At 44.4% G+C, this 14731-nt stretch overlaps 1 protein-coding gene across 11 annotated transcripts; it reads left to right on the plus strand.

The window, feature by feature from the left end:
- The first annotated feature begins 267 nt into the window (after window positions 1-267).
- On the plus strand, window positions 268-13392 carry LOC142185260 (cytochrome P450 2G1-like). 11 transcript variants are annotated; one of them, XM_075260566.1, is made up of 10 exons: window positions 323-489; window positions 2255-2405; window positions 3879-3890; window positions 6591-6740; window positions 7734-7894; window positions 7969-8145; window positions 8386-8527; window positions 11940-12127; window positions 12701-12842; window positions 13134-13392. In XM_075260566.1, exons 1-10 carry the CDS (start codon window positions 406-408, stop codon window positions 13313-13315), a joined length of 1389 nt encoding a protein of 462 aa, XP_075116667.1. In that variant the 5' UTR covers window positions 323-405; the 3' UTR covers window positions 13316-13392. The 11 variants fall into 11 exon arrangements, with proteins under 11 accessions (XP_075116668.1, XP_075116667.1, XP_075116662.1 ...); XM_075260561.1 differs by lacking the exon at window positions 3879-3890 and adding an exon at window positions 2915-2937 and having other exon boundaries at window positions 2255-2385; window positions 6570-6740; XM_075260565.1 differs by lacking the exon at window positions 3879-3890 and adding an exon at window positions 3983-4001 and having other exon boundaries at window positions 2255-2379; window positions 6572-6740.
- The last annotated feature ends 1339 nt before the right edge of the window (window positions 13393-14731 follow it).

A 14731-nucleotide genomic window follows, 5' to 3' on the forward strand; every position in this document is an offset into this window, starting at 1 on the left:
GGCTGATATCAATGCTTTCTATGGAAAATTCCCCTATAGGCTTCATCCTCCTTGTACCTAACCACAGTTGATGATTGATGAAGTTGATGATTCCAGAAGCTGAGTGTATCAGGTTATTTGCTTCTACTTGTTTCTTGGCAGTCTGACTGGATTGTCATTTGCACAGAGGCTTCACCTGCCCATGAAACATGTAATAGGCTATTGAATAACTTGGTGTTACCGGTGCCAGATACAGCCCTATTATGGAATCTAAGCTATAACCTGACACACCTAGCGCTACATTACATTTGGGACACCATTGTCTAAATGGAGTTCTTTGGAGAAACAACCTTCTTAGTGATATCATGTGTCGTCTTCATTCTTCTGAGCATTAAACTAGGCAGGAATGGGAAGAATAGAGGGAAAATGCCACCAGGACCGACGCCATTGCCCATTCTGGGAAACATTCTGCAACTCAATGGCAAGGCATTGTTCCAGTCATTCAATAAGGTAACTTTACAACTTTCTAGAATAGTCTGACTATGTGAACGGGGTGATTGATATGACATTACCTGGAGCTTTAAGGGTCTCGAGAGACATCTGAATCAATCTGCTGTATATTTTGGGGGACACTCCCTACTTTTGTACCTCTGTCCCTTTTGCTCTTTGATATTGGAAACAGATTTACATTAATGAGCTTAACAATATTGTTTCAGAATCTTGTTCTCTGATCTGTAACTGTATATTAGACCCCAACCTCTACAATACACCACAACTTGGGGAATGTTTGACCCCTAGATTCACATCGTTTGTGCTATTATTTTTATAAAAACCTGCAGGCTTATGTTAAACTTTGACCCAGTAAAATAAGTGTCCCTATAAGTGTCAATCCAAAAAGTTGACAAGGTGCAGACTTGAATGAGCCCAAAGGTCTCTCTACCCGACATATGGAGACCGACAGAGTCCATGAGTTGGACAAATTTAGCAAAATTTATCTCACAAATATTCGCGAGGTTCGTCCAGCAGTTCCATTTTATTATTGTACTCTGGGGTCTCTTCAGACCGCATAAAACAATAAGTGAAAGCTCAGGGGAGGAGAATAAACGTAACAATTGTAGGGGGTTCAGCTCACACGGTTGGGAACGGCAATGACACCATGCAGACAGGTAGTAGGATAAACAAGTCCAGAGTGTTTTATTTGGGATTTTGGCATAAAACCATGTGCCAGCAAAGTAACAAAACAACAAAACCCTAAGCCTTGTCCGGCTCTACCTATACAGCAGGTTACCTCTCTGATCTAGAGTAGGTTGAGTCACCACATTAGCAGGTCACAGTCCACACTATACCTGTTGGTCTCAGGAGTGTTTTCCTCACACCCTCCGTGTGTGTATCAGCCCCATAACTGAGCTTCTTTCCCCAGTAAATAGCCCTAAGGAAGCTTCACCTGTGAATGCCCTGGACTCAGGGCAAAACCCGTGGTGGAGTAAGGGTGTGGACTGGAAGGCTCCCACTACCAACCTGCCCTCCAGTCCAGAAAAGCCAGCCCATAATATGGAACAGGAGCTCTAGAAGACTATGCTCTGCTAGCACATGATTGCTCTGGCTTTCCTTTATCTCACCTGGCTGAGGAAACCAGGCGAGATATACACTCCGTCCACCACCTTACCGTACACTTTACCGCAATATATATATATATATATATATATATATATATATATATATATATATATCAGCAGTGTGTAGTAAATACATGAGAGGACTCTGTGGCTGTATATAACCTGAGGAAACCAGGAGAGATATACACTCCGTCCACCACCTTACCGTACACTTTACCACACAACATCCGCATTCACCTCTTCTGGGCTCCATCATAACATTCTCTTTGGATCGTTTCCCAAATCCCATGCACTGGCAAAGTATGCCTCAGTTATTAGTAGGTGCAGTCTTCCTGCATGGGACATCTGTCCCCACGTTCCTCCACCATGTCTCCCTTAAAGGATGTTTGGGGGCAGTGCAAAAGTGAAAAAAAAAATAGTACAAAAACCTATTAAGTGCAAAAAAGTTGCAACTTTTCAATGTGTGGTATGCCAGAAAACTAGCAAACAAAGCCTGATGAATCCCGCCCATTGTGTCTAATTTCTTCTCCCCCTCCCGTCACCGTGACATTGGTTACATGGTTATGGCATTTACAGCCCGTTATATTTCATCTCCTGTATATTGGTCCTGTTATCTCATGGCAGAATATCATGATCTCTTCTGTTTGCCTCCCCTCTAGTTGAGTGAGAAGTACGGCCCGGTCTATACTATCTACCTGGGCATGGACCCTACTGTAATATTGTGCAGTTGTGATGCCGTGAAGGAGGCTCTCATTGACAACGCCGAGGACTTCGCTGCCAGGGGGTATATGCCAATTCTACACAAGATAAGTTCAGGAGGGCAAGGTAAGGACCAAGACTGGATCTTGAGGAAATTAAATACTAAAGATATAGATAGGCAAAGAAATATAAGCCAACAGTCTATGAGTGGCTTAGGATGAGGCCATGTAGCATAACCCCAATTACTACACAACCCCTCACATATTTGGATGAACCACCATTATTTGAATGTACATATCACTTATATATTTAGGAACAAGCTTCGTTCAGCTGTCTACAGGTCATATAGTGTTTTGTTACGTCTGTACATTTCTTGGTATTGGCCTTTACTATGGTCTTACAATCCACGGTAAATATTACAGATGAGCAAATCTGTTTAGAACAAACTGGATTTGTAACAATTTCTCCAAAAATTTAGTTTCGACCAAACCCAAAACTTTTGGGGTTCACCATTCACTAATCACTGTTACACTCCGGGGTCTCTTCAGAACTAGGGACTAGCGGAGGTGCTAGGGGAGGACTAGTGGAGGTGCCGAAACTAAAAAAAAAAACACATACAGTGGGGCAAAAAAGTATTTAGTCAGTCCCCAATAGTGCAAGTTCCACCACTTAAAAAGATGAGAGGCGTCTGTAATTTACATCATAGGTGACCTCAACTATGAGAGACAAAATGAGAAAACAAATCCAGAAAATCACATTGTCTGATTTTGTAAGAATTTTTTTGCAAATTATGGTGGAAAATAAGTATTTGGTCAGTAACAAAATCTCATCTGAATCCTTTGTTCTCTCTCCTTTGTTGGCAATGACAGAGGTCAGACGCTTTCTGTAAGTCTTCACAAGGTTGGCACACACTGTTGTTGGTATGTTGGCCCATTCCTCCATGCAGATCTCCTCTAGAGCAGTGATGTTTTGGGGCTGTCGCTTGGCAACACAGACTTTCAACTCCCTCCAAAGGTTTTCTATAAGGTTGAGATCTGGAGACTGGCTAGGCCACTCCAGGACCTTGAAATGCTTCTTACAAAGCCGCTCCTTCGTTGCCCTGGCGGTGTGCTTTGGATCATTGTCATGTTGAAAGACCCAGCCACGTTTCATCTTCAATGCCCTTGCTGATGGTAGGAGGTTTGCACTCACAATCTCCCGATACATGGCCCCATTCATTCTTTCATGTACCCGGATCAGTCGTCCTGGCTCCTTTGCAGAGAAACAGCCCCAAAGCATGATGTTTCCACCCCCATGCTTTACAGTAGGTATGGTGTTTGATGGATGCAACTCAGTATTCTTTTTCCTCCAAACACGTAAAGTTGTGTTTCTACCAAACAGTTCCAGTTTGGTTTCATCAGACCATAGGACATTCTCCCAATACTCTTCTGGATCATCCAAATGCTCTCTAGCAAACTTCAGACGGGTCCGGCCATGTACTGGCTTAAGCAGTGGGACACGTCTGGCACTGCAGGATCTGAGTCCCTGGCGGCGTAGTGTGTTACTGATGGTAGGCTTTGTTACATTGGTCCCAGCTCTCTGCAGGTCATTCACTAGGTCCCCCCGCGTGGTTCTGGGATTTTTGCTCACCGTTCTTGTGATCATTTTGACCCCACGGGGTGAGATTTTGCGTGGAGCCCCAGAGCGAGGGAGATTATCAGTGGTCTTGTATGTCTTCCATTTTCTAATTATTGCTCCCACAGTTGATTTCTTCAATCCAAGCTGGTTGCCTATTGCAGATTCAGTCTTCCCAGCCTGGTGCAGGGCTACAATTTTGTTTCTGGTGTCCTTTGACAGCTCTTTGGTTTTCACCATAGTGGAGTTTGGAGTCTGACTGTTTGAGGGTGTGCACAGGTGTCTTTTTATACTGATAACAAGTTTAAACAGGTGCCATTACTACAGGTAATGAGTGGAGGAAAGAGGAGACTCTTAAAGAAGAAGTTACAGGTCTGTGAGAGCCAGAAATCTGGATTGTTTGTAGGTGACCAAATACTTATTTTCCACCATAATTTGCAAAAAAATTCTTACAAAATCAGACAATGTGATTTTCTGGATTTGTTTTCTCATTTTGTCTCTCATAGTTGAGGTCTACCTATGATGTAAATTACAGACGCCTCTCATCTTTTTAAGCGGTGGAACTTGCACTATTGGTGACTGACTAAATACTTTTTTGCCCCACTGTATACTCCTCTTCTCTTACCTCTCGTGGGCTGTCCATGTCCATCGTTTTCCAACTTCTTTTGTATGTGGTACGCCAGTGTCCTAACACTTGCATGACAGCCATGACTTTGGCTCACCCCACATGACTGCTTAGACCCATCACGGGCCTTGGTAGTCTCCTGGGCTCCGTGAAGTTAGTTTGACTGGACCACATTTTTCTTTTTGGAGCAGCATTTAAGGGCAGCCATCTATAACTTGCTTACATGTTTCGGTTTATGGGGTCCTTAGTCCTAATAAGTTTTCTATCCTTTACACTTAAATAAGTTGCTCCAATCTCCAGCCAAAGAGAATGAATGACGTATTGGGGTACACGTTTGGCCTCTGCCGTTCCATCAGGACAGGGTACCAATCCCCAGTTCTCTGGATCAGCGTGGACCCCTACCAATCATGAACTTACCCGTTAACCTATCAGTAGGGGATAGTTCCACAATTTAGTGCAATCCAAAGAATTCAAGTGTTTTTTCCTGCTTATGGGAACCCCAGCTAGCGAGGACAGGGGACCCCGGCTCCCATTCCACTTTTATATATAGCAGATGATAGAAGAGACTGAACACAAATAGATGAATCTGTAAAGTCCCACTCGAGTCTACGGGTATTGTAGAAAAATAAAACAGAGACTCAGCTCCATCCAACCTCTGCCTGGTCCCAGGTAAAGGGGGCGCCACAAAATATTTATAATGAGAAACCTCCATTTATTGCCTCCTTACAGGTTGTAAAAACAAAAAATGAAAAAAGTGCACTAAAATATGACTTTCCATGATACTGATTAAAAGCTCGCTAGCCACTTGATAAAATGGTAGGAAAGTAAATAAAAAAACGGGCTATTTTAGGATAGCAGGTGCGCTCTTTGTGTTCTGAGCGTCCGGCCGGCTGTGATGTCTAGCCGCGAAGCGCCGGTGCCCAATCTCCGCTTGATATAGACTGAAGATCCACCCCCACCAACGTCATTGGTGGGTGTGTCTACCATCGCAAACACGCCCTCCTCTACGGCTGACATGGTCCATTCAGCGGCGCTCATGAGCGGCAAGCCCAGGCCGGGCTCCACCCCCTGCTATCCTACTATTAACCCATGAGTTGGGTAACACTATTTAGGCCATAATATAAGTGCAGCAGCCTCTGATGAACCAGCAATTAACCGGAGAAACGCGTCAGGTGGCTTATTAGTGGCCATGTGTGTTAGTGTGGATGTGTCAGCGCCGCACCTCTCATGAGGCGACCTGAAGCAACCGCTTCAGACGGCGTTTTGCCGGGGGGGGGGGCATTTTTACTAACCTAAGCCAGTCCAAGACAAGCTGTCCTGGACTGGCTTAGTGTCAACATCTCACCAGCCCGGCAGGGGAAGCGAGCGTTTGTTTGGGGCGGCCCTGTGGACGCAGCGCTGCTTTAACTCACCTATGGGGGGAGGGAGTTAATTGAAAAATTTTTGTACTACATGCTGTGTAGTCAGGGGTGAACCTAGCCTTTTTGCCGTAGGGGGGGTGGCGGGTGGGGGTGGGGGTTGGGATTGGGGGGGGCGACTTTCTGTTGTCTGCCTCAGGCGGCAAAAAGGCTAGGTTCACCCCTGGGATGTGTGTGTGTATTTTAGCCAGCGAACCGTTATCCTGACTAATCAAGTGTATCAGTGCTGGGTCCGTGTTCTGCGGGTTCAGTATAGGTGTGTGCTGTATCGGTGGTGTTATAGACATTGAGGTGGGTCATCCCTTATTGTCAGGCTCTGCAGAGGTAGTAACAGCCAGGCAGGGTTCTTATAAGAGACCGCTCGTTAATCTAAGGTCTACACCCGCACATCCTTCCAATGATACAGTTGACTTGAGAGACACAAACTCCTAAAATAGCCCGTTTATTTATTGATTACTTTTCTACCATTTTATCGAGTGGCTAGCCAGCTTTTAATCAGTTATATTTTAGTGCACTTTTTTCATTTTTTTGTTTTTGGATAATTGTGCGTGCATTACCTTATTTATCTTTTCCCAATTGTTAATTTTGGCCTCCTTACAGGTTTTACCAGTTGTCAAGAGCTTTTCTACTTTCTTTCAGGGGTGGTGGGCAGTAATGGTGAGCGCTGGAAACAAATGCGCCGCTTCTCTCTGATGACATTGAGGAACTTTGGGATGGGTAAAAGAAGCATCGAACAGAGAATTCAGGAAGAAGCCCAGTTCCTTATGGAAGAATTCCGAAAGAGTAACTGTGAGAACTACATGAAATACATTATTATAGGAAACGTACAATGGTTGGGAAAGATGGAAAGCTTGGGGTTACAGATTAAAAACCACTGTCCATGTGAATATCTAAATAAACTTCAATTCTACACATATGCTGATACCTTTATATTTTATATAACTAAGTTTTTTAAAGCTTTACAGTATGAACTGGGACAGGATTGGTAGAGTCACTTCATCATGAAAGGGTAGGAAAGCTCCATTGTACTGCTGGAGAACCACATAGGGAAAAACACCAGAATTATGTAACACACACCCGAAAAGCTTTGTATGAAGCTTCTCTATACTGACTGTTCTATGGGGAAGTGGAAAGACGTAATGGTTAGAGATGAGCGAGTAGGTATTCGATCGAGTAGGTATTCAAAATACTTTTACTCGATCAAGTACCACTTGCTATTCGAATGGAAAAGTTTGATGCAGAACCAGCATTGATTGGCCGAATGCTATACAGTCGGCCAATCAACACTGGTTCTTCTCCTACCTTTAGAAGTCTTCTCCGTGCAGTGTCCCCGCGGCGTCTTCCGGCTCTGAATTCACTTTGGCAGACATCGCTTGTAGTGTGGACATGCGCAGTCGGCTCTGCCCAGGCCCGATGCCTAGCAGAGTGAATTCAGAGCCGGAAGACGCCGCGGGGACGCTGCACGGAGAAGACTTCTCGGAGGATCCAGCCCGACCCTCACTCGTGGACTTGGTAAGTATAATTTGATCGAACGTTGCCTACCCCTGAAACGAGCATTTTCCCCCCAATAGGGTTCGATATTTGATTCGAGTAGTCGAATATTGAGGGGTGACTCGAAACGAATATCGAATCTCCAACATTTTACTGTTCGCTCATCTCTAGTAATGGTCTCTTACCGTTCTCTTGTGTCAAGCTCCTATTCACAGCAGTTACCATAAAGCACATGCTCCCTCAAAATCTAGTAACAAGTCCCTGATACAGTTTCCTTCTCTCCCGCGACAGCTCAGCCATTGGATCCAACCTTCTATTTTTCCAAAGCTGTTTCCAACGTCATCTGCTCAGTGGTGTTCGGTTCCCGGTTCGAGTACGAGGACAAAGAGTTTCTAAAGCTTCTTAACTTCCTAAATCAAACCTTTAAAGGATTTAGCTCCATCTGGGGACAGGTAAGGATTTGTTTCCAGTCCATAAAGATTTTGGGGCCTTCCCCCTCTGATGTTACCACGTACGTGTCTTTCAGATGTACAATTTCTATCCTAAAGTAATGGGAGCGATCCCAGGTCCTCATCATAACATATTCAAGTCTATCAATGGTGTTAAGGAATTTATTACAAAGCGAGTGCAAATGCACAAAGAATCTCTGGATCCCAGCGACCCCCGAGATTTTATCGACTGCTTCCTCATGAGAATGGAACAGGTAATTTGGTTCTGTATGGTGTACGGTACACAGAGACCTAGCGGGGGGAGTGCAGGGGGACGCGTGGCCCTCATCCCATAGAGGCGAAGGGCACCAAAAAGCCATGATGCCCTTACAAACCTCCAAACCTACCTGCTGCCCTGCCATAAATCAGGGCCCATCTGTAATCAAGGCAATTTCTAGAGCTGTTAGGAAGGAAATTCGGATGGACCGGTCAGTAACTCTGTGCCCTGTTTCCAGGAAAAAGACAACCCTGACACGGAGTTTCACATGCAAGGCATTGTCAATACCACACTTGACTTATTTGGTGCAGGGACAGAAACAGTCAGCACGACCCTGCGTTACGGATTAATGATCCTCCTCAAGTATCCTGATGTGGAAGGTAACATGTCTTGTATGCTATTTACTGATGGGAAATGCGCCACTTCGATAGCCTATTTTTTAAAACCAAGTTTTTATGTTTCAAGATCTATGTTGAAAAAACTACTATATCCTGCAATTTTCCTTCTGGCCACTAAGCCTAATAACAGTCCACATCGATCTTGCTGCCTAGAGCCATTAGCATGTTGTAAAGTATAGCATTAAATGTTAGCAGAACAGAAGAGAAGCTCAAACAAGAATCTGAACATAAAAGCAGATTAGTGATAAAGTTTTAATAAATAAACTCTCCATATAGGCCCATTAACTATTTCCCACTATAAATGGGCGGGCCTTGAAATATCAGTTTCGGATAAAACTTTCATCTAATACAGGGGTGGGCAATTAATTTTCCCATGGGGCCGTATAAGAAATTGAAGCTATGTTAGAGGGCCGCGCCACGGCAAATTTAGCTCCACCCACTTCTATGTTGACTCCGCCCATTCCCAATCATCTTTCCATGTGCCCCCACACAGTATAATCCTCCTACAGTCACCCAAACATTATATGTCCCCACATTATAATGTTCCCTTCCAACTGCCCCACAGTATTAAGTCCCTCTCCTGGTGCCCCATTATAAACTGGTGGAAACTAGAGGGGACACGAAGCTGGAGGGGGACATTAAACAGTGGGGGTAGTTGGAGGGGGGCAATAAAATGACAGTTGGAGCAGGACATGAAACTGGGGGCAACTAGACGGGGACATTAAAATCAGGAAGCTGGAAGCAAACATTAAACCGTAGGGGTAGCTGGAGGGTGACATTAAACTGGGGGCAACTAGAGGCAGACAGGTCCCCCTACAGCTTCCTCCATGGTTTATTGCCCCTTCCAGTTGTCCCCAGTTTAATGTCTCCCCAGTTTAAGTGCCCTCTTCATCTACCCCCAGTTTCATGTCCCCCTTCCATCTCTCCCGCAGTTTCATGTCCCCCCCTCCATCTGCCATCTCAGCCCTAGTATAGCATGCCCCTTCCATCTCTGCCCCTAGGTTACTGAGACACACACACACACACACATATAGACACACACATATACACACACACTCACACACACAGACACAGACAGACACACACACACACACAGACACATACAGACAGACACATACACAGACACACACACACACACATACAGACACACACACACACAGACACATACAGACAGACAGACACATACACACACACACACATACAGACACAGACAGACACATATAGACACACACACACATACAGACACAGACAGACACATATAGACACACACACACACATACATACAGACAGACAGACACATATAGACACATATCGACACACACACACACAGACACATACAGACAGACAGACACATATAGACACACACACACACATACATACAGACAGACACATATAGACACATATCGACACACACACACACACACACACACACACATACAGACACAGACACACAGACACAGACAGACACACACACATACAGACACAGACAGACACACACACACATACAGACACAGACAGACACATATAGACACACACACACATACAGACAGACAGACACATATAGACACATATCGACACACATACAGACACAGACACACACACAGACACATATAGACACACACACACATACAGACACAGACAGACACACACAGACAGACAGACACACACACATACAGACACAGACACATATAGACACACACACATACAGACACAGACACATATAGACACACACACACACACACACACACACACTCTCCACCCTGCATCTCACCTTACATCTCTCAGTACCTTATGACACACACATGTCTCCATCTTCTTGCACTGTCCTGCCAGCACTAAGACACACCCCCTAGACACGCCCCCTTAGACACGCCTCCCTAGACACACCTCCCTAGTCAAGCTGTGCGGGCCGGTCTGAATCAGTCAGAGGGCCGGATATGGCCCGGGGGTCGGGCTTTGCCCAGGTCTGATCTAATACAATATTGGAGCGATTCATTCCTGTAATATTTGGGCTCTTCTTAGTCTTCTCACCATCTGCTTGTATGGGAATAGGGAAGGGAAAGTTGTCCCATAGATCTTACATAGGGAGAGGTAAAATAATTTTCATGGTTCACAAAGTAACAATCTAAATTTATTGGATTACTGAAGTCGCCTTAACCCCTTAACACTAAATCACGTACCTGTACGTCAGGGAATATGGTTAGTTCCCGCATTCCCACGTGCATGTATGTGATGGAGATCTCACGGGCTCAGAAGCAGAGCCCGTGCGATCTCCTTGGGAGGCCGGCTGTATCTGACAGCCAGGCTTCCCCTGTAGCAGCAGGGACGGTGATTGCACCGACCCCCCGCTGTTTAACCCTTAAGGTGCCATGATCCATAGTGATCATGGCACCCTAGGGGTTTGGCCGGCTATAAAGCATGCTGCCGGCTGCATAAGGAGTCTGTGTTAGCTGTAATTTACAGCTACACGATGCTCCTTAATCCCTCCCCCCATCGGAGCAAGGGTTAACCCCTTGGATGCCAGGACGAGAGGAAGGTAGTCTATGCATCTGCATAGCTAGCTTCCTCTATAGACTGCAATACACGTGTATTGCAGTCTGTAGTTAGTATAGAACCAGCAATCCTCTCTGATCGCTGGTTCTAGTGTGCTTGCAGCACAAATAAAAAAATGTAAAAAAGGTTTTTTTTAAAAAAAAAAAAAAAATAAAGTGTGTAAAACAAACAAAAAAACAAACATAGTTACATTTCTTGTAAATCCGGAAAATCGCTGTTACACTTGTAAGCCTTATAACGTCCAAAATAAAATTAAAATACAATCAAAAGATGATGCCGATATAAAGCCGAGATATGGGAGATAATATTTATTCATGTATTTGGGTGGTATGACTATCTGCCTGCCTGAAAAGCAGAGAATTTCACATTTTGAAAATTGCAATTTTTTTCCAAATTTCCATCAAATTTCCTATTTTTTTTAATAAGTAAATACAAAAATATTGATTAGTGTTTACCACTAACATGAAGTATAATGTGTTACGAGAAAACATTCTCAAAATCACTTGTGTAAGTTAAAGTGTCTCAAAGTTATTGCCATTTAAAGTGACACATGTCAGTTTTGAAAAAATAGGCCTGGTCCTTAACATACTTTTGGGCTGTGTCCTTAAGGGGTTAAATAACCAATTGTAAATACATGGATGAATAGAATGGAATGGATGAATGTATTCCCCGTGTTCGTCTTCCCATCGGTTCATGAAATAATATATCGCCAAGAAGCACTGAAAAATTTCCCAAAAATTTTCCTTCTGAAATTTCAGTCATTTAGAATATCAACACAAACGCTTCACAAAGTAGCATCGACCAATTTACCTAGATGTTCAATGGTCTTCCGTCTCTACAGAACGGATCCATCAAGAGATCGACCAAGTCATCGGAAGAGACAGGGCTCCGTGTATAGAGGACCGATCCCAGATGCCTTATATGGAGGCTGTCATCCATGAGATACAAAGATTCATCGACCTCCTGCCATTGGGATTCCCACACAAAGTAACTCGGGACCTGATGTTTAGAGGTTTTCTTATTCCAAAGGTAACACTCTCCTGTTCTCGGGTTGTTACAAAAATTTTATCAAACTAGTTTGTTGTTTAGATAAAGGCGGAAACTTCTATTGTGCGCAGAGAGGAGCCGAAGGTCCGAGTCTGACCAAGTGTTATTTATCATGTATATACTCAATAAAATCCAGTGTCACACCAGGGAGGATCCACAATGTTTCAAAATGAAGTATAAAAAATAACTTCAAAAAATAAAAAGTTACATCGTAACTGAAGGTTGGTTCCATCGTGTCAGAGCTACGCGTTTCGGGACTGCTTTTGTGGATATTGCGAAGTACAGAGAAGCCAAAATTTGGAGGAGGGGTGTCATTTCAAACGCTTATATCTCAGGCGCTATAAAACATAGAACTGTCATCCTAGTGTCATGTGATAAGATATACTGTATACATATATATATACTCCAGCGATAGAAACAGGAGACAGAAGGGGCAGAAAGTGAATCCATTATATAACAGAATGTATTATATTCCAAACATATCACACACTGTATCAATGACACTTTGATTTCCACGTGACAGGTTCCCTTTAAGCTTGTCGTTGTCATTTGCAGGATACCAACGTCTTCCCAGTGCTCAGTTCTGTTCTACGAGATCCGAAGCAGTTTAAAAACCCGAATCAGTTCAATCCGGGACATTTTTTGGATGATAAAGGAAAATTCAGACGCAACGATGGGTTCATGCCATTCTCCTCAGGTAAGTGCTCGGACATAAGAGCTGCCAATACCAAGGACGGCTAGATTTGTACCTGTGGACTATGTTGAGACTTCTCTTCATTGGTAAAAAGGCTGACTAGCTATTTTTCTTTTTTTATATATATAGATGTGAATCAATTTTGCCCCCACCCCACTTGAGCCTTAGGTGATCAAAGTCTCTCCCGCGCTGTCACTATTTCTCGGCACCCCACTCCATGTACCTTGTGTACCTACAGTATATACTTGTGATGTTGTATTTGTTAATTTACTCGATTGTTTCCTCACCCCCCAGGACGGCGGATCTGTGCGGGCGAAGGTCTTGCTAGGATGGAGCTCTTCCTATTCTTCACCACCATATTACAGAACTTTACCCTTCATTCCCCGGTGGACATAGAGGAAATAGACCTCTCACCTTTACTGAGCGGATTTGGAAATTTTCCTCGCTATTACCAATTGGCTTTCATCCCGCGCTGATTCCTTTTACACTTTTCATTCATTTATTTCTACTTTAGGGATTTATAAGAACAAAATTTTACAAGGCTGGAAGCGAAACGTCGTGTGCAAAGGGCGACCACTCTCATATGTAAAAAAAATGCAAAGACTAAAATAGCACTAAATAGTAATAATAATAATAATAATAATAATAATATTATGCATCATCATCATCACAGGCATAACTTGTAACTCCCGGGTCTCAGTGCAGAATCTTTTACGTAGCAGGGGAGACGTTTGGGGAGCCCTCGGGGCTTGGGGTCTGGTGGTGACTTCTACCTCGGCACCCCTATAGTTACTCCCCTGATGATGATGGTGATTCATTTTCTTAATTAAAAAGTTTTTTTTTTTTTGTTATAATAGCGAGTAAATTGTGCTACAATAACTTCACCCAGGTGGCAATTTAAATAGGTGAAACAAAATACTTTGACTCCCCAGATATCATGACCGATAGCAATAATGGCATCTGGGTAGTTGGGCGGAGTGTCCCCTTTCACCCCCTTGATTTTCCCCCCCGTGGTGACATCACAGGGTTCTGAGGGGTTGTCATGGCAGAAAAGATACCAATCAATGACCGGGTCCGTTTCGCTCTTGGCTGAAGGCCGGTTTGCAGAGGGTCCTCCACTTCCGGGCTAATGGACAGTGGCGTTCCCTTGGCGACCTACAGTCGGACATGGCTCTCCCTGCCCTAGGTCCCTGGAGAGGTTTGCAGCTCACACACTTCCTCTCTTCCTTCTCGGATCCTAACTCCTTTCATAGACCCCTTACGGGTTTTGAGAAGGCCTGTGTTGGCACTGGTCTTCAGCGTCACTCCTTATCGGAGTTTTACGCCATGTTGGTCTCCCCTTCTCCGGATCACAGTCCCTCTTTCCTGTCCAAGTGGGAGGTCGATCTCAACCTCTCCTTTTCGGATGCGGACTGCACTAGGATCTTGGAGCTTGCCCATAAGAGCTCTATGGCCAGTAAATACCAAGAGGCGGGCTACAAGATCCTTACTAGGTGGTACCATGACCCTTCCCTTTTGCACAAGTTTTTTCCGTCCGCCTCTCCCCTTTGTTGGCGCTGTGGTTCAGAGGAGGGGACACTTCTTCATGTTTTTTGGAGCTGCTCGGCTTTGCAAGAATTTTGTGATGGTGTCCATCGTTTGACGTCTCAGATTTTTCAGACTGCTCTGCCTAATACCCCGGCTTGCTTTCTCCTTCACCTCTCTGAGTTACCCCGCAAGGCCTACCGCAAATCTGCAATCCGGCATTTGATCAATGCAGCTAGGGCTTGCATTCCGGCCCTATGGAACCCCCGTCTCTTCGTCATTGGCTTCGCAAAGTGGAGGACATCCAATCTATGGAGGACCTCACGGCGTCTCTTCGGGACTCCTGTGGTGCTTTCCTGAAGGCTTGG

This window comes from Leptodactylus fuscus, chromosome 11, assembly GCF_031893055.1.
Source record: "Leptodactylus fuscus isolate aLepFus1 chromosome 11, aLepFus1.hap2, whole genome shotgun sequence".
In the NCBI taxonomy this organism is placed as follows: Eukaryota; Metazoa; Chordata; class Amphibia; order Anura; family Leptodactylidae; genus Leptodactylus; species Leptodactylus fuscus.

What these genes read in the sequence shown, in the direction of transcription:
- LOC142185260 (XM_075260567.1), top strand. Translation starts at nt 307, where the DNA reads ATGGAGTTCTTTGGAGAAACAACCTTCTTAGTGATATCATGTGTCGTC. An exon ending in AGAATTCCGAAAGAGTAACT is followed by an intron (nt 6,741 to 7,733) that starts GTGAGAACTACA and finishes CTCCCGCGACAG; the next exon opens with CTCAGCCATTGGATCCAACC. An exon ending in GTTCATGCCATTCTCCTCAG is followed by an intron (nt 12,843 to 13,133) that starts GTAAGTGCTCGG and finishes CTCACCCCCCAG; the next exon opens with GACGGCGGATCTGTGCGGGC.